The 8,426-nt window shown below is 37.0% G+C and overlaps 1 protein-coding gene across 1 annotated transcript; it reads right to left on the bottom strand.

The window, feature by feature from the left end:
* Positions 1 to 999: 999 nt before the first annotated feature.
* On the bottom strand, positions 1,000 to 2,997 carry LOC110713263. The gene is made up of 2 exons (XM_021891719.1): positions 2,047 to 2,997; positions 1,000 to 1,899 (listed from the first exon to the last, which is right to left on the bottom strand). The coding sequence occupies exons 1-2, from the start codon at positions 2,995 to 2,997 to the stop codon at positions 1,000 to 1,002; spliced, it is 1,851 nt and encodes a 616-aa protein (XP_021747411.1).
* Between the last annotated feature and the right edge of the window lie 5,429 nt (positions 2,998 to 8,426).

Below are 8,426 nucleotides of genomic sequence, written 5' to 3'. Positions count from 1 at the left end.
TCGTAGTTAGACGAATGCCCATGAAGTCATTTGCTTGGGGAAAAGAGGGTGATACACCCTCCCTTGAAGTATCCCCTTGTTGTCTACCCCCTTGCAACCCTTGTAGGTGAAGAGGTTGCCTTCACTTGTTATGTCTTCCCATTGCACAAGAACGAATTGCACAAATCTCACCTCCTCTTTCAAAATACAATGAGCAACCCACCAAACCTCCAAACACCAAGGTTCACACAATTCCTCAAATTTCAAGTTTAGAATTTAGAAATTGAAACAATGTTAAGGTTTAATTGGACTTGAAATTCAGGGAAAAGAGGTTAGACGAGGGGTTTTTAAATTTCTGAATTTTGGATTGAAAATGGGGCAAATGGGTTGTTTTGGATAAAGAATACTTGCTAAGGGATAGAGGGAAGTGATTAATTGGGGTTTTGGATAAAGACTAGAATGAATTGGATTGTAGGATTGAAGAAAAAGGGGTTTAAAAGGGCAAAAATTCAGGTATGCAGGGAATGCCGCTGGTAGCGGCTTGGGGCCCGCTGCCAGCGGCTTAAGAAGGAATTTAGGGTGAATGTTGCTGGAAGACCCGCTGGCAGCGGCTGCTGCAAAAAATTTTTTTTTTTTTTTCTTTTTTTTTTCTTTTTTTTTCTGAAGGACACCCGCTGGCAGCGGCACCAGACCCGCTGCCAGCGGTTGGGGCAGAACTTTGGGATTTTTTGGCTGCTTGGAGAGCCGCTGGTAGCGGCTACAGAGCAGCTGCCAGCCCGCTACCAGCGGCTCCTGCAGGGGCTGCCTCCCAAAGCCTGTTTTTACCTGTTTTGCTCTGTTTTTGCTCACAATACGTACTCCCAAAGCATCCTCCTACATAAATCCACCAAAAGCACTTGGTACATCAAAACAAAAACAATAAAAACTAAAATAAATGAAAACGGGGAAGAGTTTTCGGGTTGCCTCCCGATTAGCGCCTTTGTTTTACGTCGTTGGCTCGACACAACTCATGAAACTTCGTTAATCAATTGATGGCTCGTAGAGATCGATGTTCTCCAAATTCTCGACCTTGAACCCTTCGTAATATGGTTTGAGCCTTTTTCCATTCACTTTGAACATGTTGTTGGTCTCTAAACTCCGAATTTCTACCGCTCCATGCGGATAGACCTTGTCAACTTGAATTGGACCCTTCCAACGGGAGCTCATCTTGTCATGCCACACCTTATTCTTTTCTTTTTGGTATACCTGGGATAATTTCTTGCCCGGAAATGATGACGGGGTGGGTGTTGCCCCTAGTGGTATAGGTGGAAGCTTAGACTGTTCATTCAATTCCGCCACCTTCACCTGCACATTAGTAGGTATAGAAGAATCCAAGCAATCACCAGACACAACATTAGTAATAGGTGTGAGGAGCTCATCCCCATGATCAATGTTAGAAACATCATGAAATATTGGATCGACAACATTTATAGAATATAAAGAATGAGTATCAACAGGATACTTTATGGTATCATAAATGTTATACACAATTGCTTTCCCATCAACCTCCATAGTCAAAGAACCGGTAGACACATCGATTTTTGTCTTAGCAGTCTTTAAGAAAGGTCTTCCTAACAGGATGGGGGCTGCTTGTTTGTCATGTTCCATGTCAAGGACGTAAAAGTCAGCAGGAAAGATCAATCCATCAACCTTAACAAGTACATCTCCTACTACCCCCTTAGGATATACATTGGACCTATCAGCTAACTGAATTACTACCCCAGTTTCATGCAAAGGCCCAAGTTCTAAAGATTTAAATAGGGAGTAGGGAATGACATTGATTGATGCATCTAGGTCCAACATGGCTCGGTGTAATGTGGTGTCTCCTATTGTAACAGGAATAGTAAACATACCAGGATCACCACATTTTTCTGGGAGTTTCTTTTGGAAAACTGCAGAAACATGAGCACTCACCTTCACTTTTTCTTTTCCTCCCAACCTGTGCTTTCTCTTGATCGTACACAGTTCCTTCATAAACTTAGCAAAACGAGGAACACTTTTAATCACATTCAAGAGGGGCATATTTACCTCACATTTGCTGAAAGTTTCATAAATATCCTTGTCTTTCTCATACCTTCGAGTATCTTGCAAGGCTTCTGGGAAAGGTGGCACAGGCTCATAAGAGGTAAAGGTTGGCGGATTTGCCTTAGTTTCTTGTTCTACTTCCTCCTCCTCAACTCCAATCAAGTCTTTAGCCTTCTTAGGTGCAACTACAGTTTCTTGCAACTTTTTGCCACTTCTCAATGTTATTGCATTAACTTGTTGCTTAGGGTTCAGCTCCGTTTGGGATGGAAGCTTTCCAGAGTCCTTAGCTTCAAGTCGGCTTACTGCACTTGAGATTTGACTGACTTGATTCTCCAGGTTTTGAATACTTGATCTGGTTTCTTGTTGAAACTGCATCATATTCTGCTGCATGGTAGAAACATTAGAAGTTAGTGATCTAATCATTTCTTCAGTTGACATATTACCTGAATTAGAGCTTTGGCCTTGAGGTGTTAGGAACGGTGCCCTATATTGCTGAAACTGTTGTTGACCTTGAGCATGCTGATGTTGTTGATTTCCTTGGGAATTCCCATATCTCAAATTTGGATGATCTCTCCATCCTGGGTTGTAGGTATTTGAAAAGGGATCATATCTTCTCTGCGGACCTTGCCCTTGAAAACCTAAGGCGTTGGCCTGCTCATTCTGCTCCTCTTGTAATTGAGGACATGCATCAGTGGGATGTCCCATGGAGGTGCATAAACCACAAGCATTCAGTTGTTGTGGATTCCTTGAGTTCACCATGAACTCACGCATCATAGAAGTCAAATCAGCTACTTGACTCTCTAACTCAGTTGTATTTGAATTTGCTAAATTCACCCGGCGCATGGGAGTTCTCTGACTGAATTGACTAGAATTTTCTGCTAGCTCTGCAATCAACCTAGTTGCATCTCCTGGAGTCTTATTCACTAGCCCTCCACCACTTGCTGCATTCACCATCCTCAATTCATCATCAGTTAGACCTCCATAGAAGTATAGGATGAGGTCTTGATCGGAATACCCATGGTAAGGACAACTAGCACACAATCTCTTAAATCTCTCCCAATACTCATACAAGGATTCATCTTCCTTCTGATCCACATTGCTGATAGCTTTCTTAAGGCTTGCAGAAATAGTGGTTGGGTAGTACTTCTCAAGGAAACACTTCTTTAAATCTGCCCAAGTTGTTATGCTACCTGGGGGAAGATAGTAAAACCAATCCTTTGCTGCATCTTTGAGAGAAAAAGGAAATGCTCTCAACTGAATTTGTTCATCAGTCATCCCAATCGGTTTCATGCTAGTGCAAACCACATGAAATTCTGCCAGATGTTTATTCGGATCTTCGCCTTTCATGCCATGGAATGCCGGCAATAGATGAATTAGACCGGATTTGATCTCAACATTAGTACCTTCCTCCAACTGCTGGTATGAAATGCACAACGGTTGTTGGTTCAAGTTGGGAGCTGTGAGTTCCCTTAGAGTTCGATTGTCAGCCATCTCCTCTTCTTCTTGAATATTGAAGGAGTATGTTGATTCACTGGGGGCTGTTCTTGCCTCTTTTCGCAACCTGGAAATATTCCTTTCAATTTCTGGATCAAACTGCAAAACTTCTTTGTTAGCAGAACGGGTACTTATCATACCCTAGCGAACAAACAAAGAAAGATAGCTAAGAACAGTCCTAAAATAAATTCTACTAAGATAAACAATTAAAAAGTAACGCCTTAAGTCCCCGGCAACGGCGCCAAAATTTGGTGTGCCTCAGTCGTATGCAACCAAAAATATCACAACTAAGCTAACTGCAAATAAACGTAGTTAGGGAAGTCGAGTTCGAATCCACAGGGAAAAAGGGACTAATAACTGGAAACCTAAGTGGAAATACTCTAGGACGGTAGTAACCTAAGTAACGAGGGGGGTTTTCACGAGCAATGATGATAAATGAACTAAGTAAGAACAACGAACGTAATGAATAGGTAATCAATGAGAAGAACGGTCTTGGTTATGCGAAATCCACTAATGAACATACAAATTGATCATAGAAGTCTCCTCAATCAAGCTCTATTGAACACCTTGTTGTAGAATTCCTAGATTCTAAATTCTCATAAATAGTTAGAAATAGCAAAGCGCTCCTTTCTAACCCTTTCCAATGCACAATTCAAGACAAGCGCTCTAAATTATCCACAAGAAGAAAATAAACGGAGAAATCAACAAGGATTGAATAAATTAACACAAGCGGTCTAATTTCTTCAATAATATTATTCCCTCTTCAAGTTATCAACCAAAAGCATGCATCAATAACCTAAAGTTGCTACTTTGGAAAGATTAATTAGATGCAAGCGAATCCAATAATTCTAACCTAGCAATTGATTAAAGCAAATCATGAAATTAATTCAAGGAACAATATATATTCAATAGATATTAAGAGAAGAAAGATCTCACAATTAGTAGCTAAAAGCTTCAATCTTTAACCAAGAATCCGGAAGATTAAGCTTCCATGGATTCTAATTCCAAAACAAAGAATTCTGAAAATTCCAAGAAAACCCTAGAAAGCTTTTTTTTCTCAAAACTTAATTCTCCTTTTCTAACTTAAAACTTAATTAAAACTAAGATATTTATATGTTTCTATATTTTAATAACATAAAACAATAATAATAATAAAATAATATCCAAAACACGAGCCAAAACAAAGCCAAATTGCTGAAAATTAACCAAAACAGCCCGAATTTCTGCCAGAGCCGCTGCCAGCTGCTCTGGCAGCCCCTCACTCTGGTATACCCGCTGCCAGCGGCTCTGGCCAGCTGCCAGCGGCCCTGGCAGCGGTTCCTGCTGTTTTTGCCTTCTTTCCTTGCTTCTTCTTCTTGCTTTGCTTCACCTTTTCCTCAAGCTTTCTTCCTTGCTCTTCCATGCTCCATCACAACTCTCAAATCACGAGCCAAGGTCCATCCTTCTTACATAACTCTTCATTGGTTCCCGAGCTCACTCACTCACTTATACTCATAAATCCCGCCTTTTGCACATAAGTGAGATCACAGCCCAAAACTCACAAAAGCTAACAAAAGTACATATAAAGAATCAAAACACACCCTAAAATGCTTCTCTCAACCCATGATAAGAAGGCTTATCACCTAGCCTCTTAAAATACACTATACGTCCATCACAAGACTTAGACACACCTAGCAAAGCTCGAAATTGCCTTCGCCCTCGACGTGAATATTTGATAATTTTGTGGGTTTGGTCCCAAATCCCTATTTCAATTATTTAAATTAATTGTTTAATTTAATATTTAATTGAAGTTTACTAACATGTGTATTCTTTTGATAAAAAGAGATATGAGGCAACAAAGTGAGTAATTCAATTACTCTATTTCTGTAGAAAGCATGCTTAGATTATTTTATTAATTCCTAGTATCATGTTAGGATGACTTTAATGCTTTCTAGTATCATGTTTAGGGTGCCTCTCATCTTTAATATTATGTTAGTACCATATTAGGAATAAAACTTTAATATTTAATATATGGTGACATGCTAGGATTAGTTATTAATCATGTTAGTATCATGCCTAGGATCTTACTAATAATATAAATATGCTTTGATGAGAATATTATGATGATGATTGTTGTGTCAAGATTATTATCGTTGCTTGATATTTATTATTGTTATTGCTTGATCCCCCCCTCTTCTGCAGGTTTAAAGGGAATTTGTACTTGAAATCACGCCTAATAAGATAATTAATAATTTGATTTCGGCTAATATGATTTAATTCAAGTGATTGACAATAACAGATTTGTTTTTACCTTAATAATCAACTAACATAGATTAAACAGGTTTAGGGCTAACCTAATGATTGTATGTTGATCGGAAAGCGCACATGAATAAGAGAAAAATAAAGTAGAGGCCTATTTAGGGCGGGTTCAATCTATTTTTGAGGTTGGATTTGTGTCATCATCCCTGGACATCCAGATATGGTTTCGGAACACTATGGAGTTAGCAATCTCTATGATTGTGAATGGGGTGTAACCTTGACACCTGTGAACGGAGTTTAAAAGTTCCTAAACTTGTTGGCGACTCATTTGCACTAGCTTCCTTCCTTTTGGACAACACCATGCTTACATGATCATAGTGGGGCTCAAAGTTGAGTGTTGAAATATTCCCTACATTTTTTTGGCGACTTCGCTGGGGAGGATTTCTATTTTAATTTCTAAAATTTATTTTAGCAATAATTTAGAATGAGTAGATGAGACTCAAAATGTTGTAAGTATTCATGTGCATAATTTTTATTAACATTGTGGCATAAGCATAAAAAGGTCCGCATTGGACAGACCATCCGTAATGCGTAAAAAACATAGGCTTTTTATACGTAGGTGTAGGCACCCATTTGTGTCTCCCAAAAACCAAAACCGGAGATGAATACCTTTCGCATCAAATCATAATCGAATGAAGTGAAAGTGTGGAGAGTCTAGAGTTGCAGTTAGTTTTTACTAAAAATCTCTCTTTCTGTTTTCGAAAACCTACTCTATTTTATGAAAATAGCCAATCCAGTTTAGTTTGGTCCATAACAAGGGTCCAATAATAGTGAAGTTAGATTGGGCTCGAAAAGATCTTTCTAATGATATATTATAAGCTCAATTTCGATGCATAATGAGGAAGTTATGGCCAAATTACTAAACTGAGCCCGGTGTGATATGTGGCCCAATGATTTAGAGGAGGGCCTATTATGAATTATCATTCCTAATGCAATTAGAATTGATTAAAGTCTTCTAGAATATTCTAGAAGGTTCTTTTGAATCCTAATGGGATTAGGATTGATAATTATGTTTTATGAGTTTTATTTGGAATAAAAGAAGTGTTTTAAGTGAAATTACGATTTTACCCTTCGTATGGACTTTTACAACTTAACTTTATAATAAAAATAGAAAAAGTGTGGAAAAATCTCCTGCAGCGCCAAACGTTAGGCTGTTGCCCGGCGACAGGAACTGTTGTTGGCGATAGAGGTGTGTTTGATTCCTTTTCGAACTCTGATTCTTTTTATCAAATCCGGACTATTTCATTATAAATAGCGTACTTAGACTTTCGTTTTTAATCACCAACTCGCATCAAGAATTTCTTGATTCTTTCTCTCTCTCTTTCTAAACTAGCTTTTTACAAACAAAATTCCGCATTCACAAGATCTAGATACACCTATCAAAATTCAAAGTTGCCTTCTCCCTAGACGTGAAAGGTTTAGTATTTTTGAGGTTTGGTCTCAAATCTCTAGTTCAATTATTTAATTTAATTGTTTGTTTTATTATTTTCCTTGAAGTTAATAACATGTGTATTTTGTTATTAGAAAGATATACGAGGCATCCAAGTAAGTATTTCAATTGTTTGATTGATATTTTGATGTAGAAATCATGTTTAGTTTGTTATTTTGATTTCTAGTATCATGTTTAGGGTAAGAATAAACTTCTTAATTATATCAATTATGATTTCTATTATTCTTCCTATTTTTCATTCCTAATAGCATGTTAGTATCATATTATGGCTAAATATTTGATATTTAATGTTTAGTGACATGATAGGGTTTGTTGTTTATATTGTTAGTATCATGTCTAGGATCTTGCTAATATTATGCTTTAACATGATTATGATAATTATGATTATGATTATTGTTGTGTCGAATACATAATTTAACGTAATTTGTTAATTAACTAATTGTTTCACGTAATTTGTTAATTTATGAATTGTTTCACTTAATTTGTTAGTTTACGAATTATTTAACGTTATTTGTTAATTTACAAATTGTTTTACATAATTTGTTAATTTACAAATAATTCACATATAATTTGATTATTATTATGTTGCTTGATGATTATATTTATTTTTATTTCTTGATTACACCTTTTATGCATGTTTAAAAGATAATAATACTTGTAATAACGCTTAATAACATAATTAATAATCTTCTTTATGTTAATATGATGATAATTCAAAGGATCGCCAATAATAGACTTGTTTGTGCATTAATATTCAACAAACATAGATAAACAGATTAAGGGTAAACCTAATGATTGCATGTTAGTCAGAAAGCGCACATGAATTCTTTCTCTTTTAGATTTGATTTGTACCTTCATCCCAAAACTTCCAATCTTGTTTCCAGACCTATTGGAGTTAACGATCTAAAGGGTAAAACCTTCACCCTGTGTAGATACCCATTTGTGTCTCTCCAAAAAACTAAACCCGGTGTTGAGTATATTTTAGTCGAATCATAATCGAATGAAGTGAAAGTGTGGAAAGTCTAGTGTTGCGGTTAGTTTTTAATTATTTTCTTTTTCACTTGTTTTGAAAACCTATTTTAAGAAAACAGCCAATCCTGTTTGGTTTGGTCCATAGCAAGGGTCCAATAATATATAAGTT

This window comes from Chenopodium quinoa, unplaced genomic scaffold (assembly GCF_001683475.1).
Source record: "Chenopodium quinoa cultivar QQ74 unplaced genomic scaffold, ASM168347v1, whole genome shotgun sequence".
Lineage (NCBI taxonomy): Eukaryota > Viridiplantae > Streptophyta > Magnoliopsida > Caryophyllales > Amaranthaceae > Chenopodium > Chenopodium quinoa.
The sequence above is the reverse complement of the archived record's forward strand: the minus strand, read 5'-3'. Positions and strand labels throughout refer to the sequence as shown.

Excerpts from the sequence above, each read along its gene's own strand:
- LOC110713263 (XM_021891719.1), bottom strand. The coding sequence starts at position 2,997 with ATGGTGAATGCAGCAAGTGGTGGAGGGCTAGTGAATAAGACTCCAGGA. Across the intron at positions 1,900-2,046 it reads AAACTTTCAGCAAATGTGAG|AAACTCCCAGAAAAATGTGG; the intron begins GTAAATATGCCC and ends GTTTTCCAAAAG.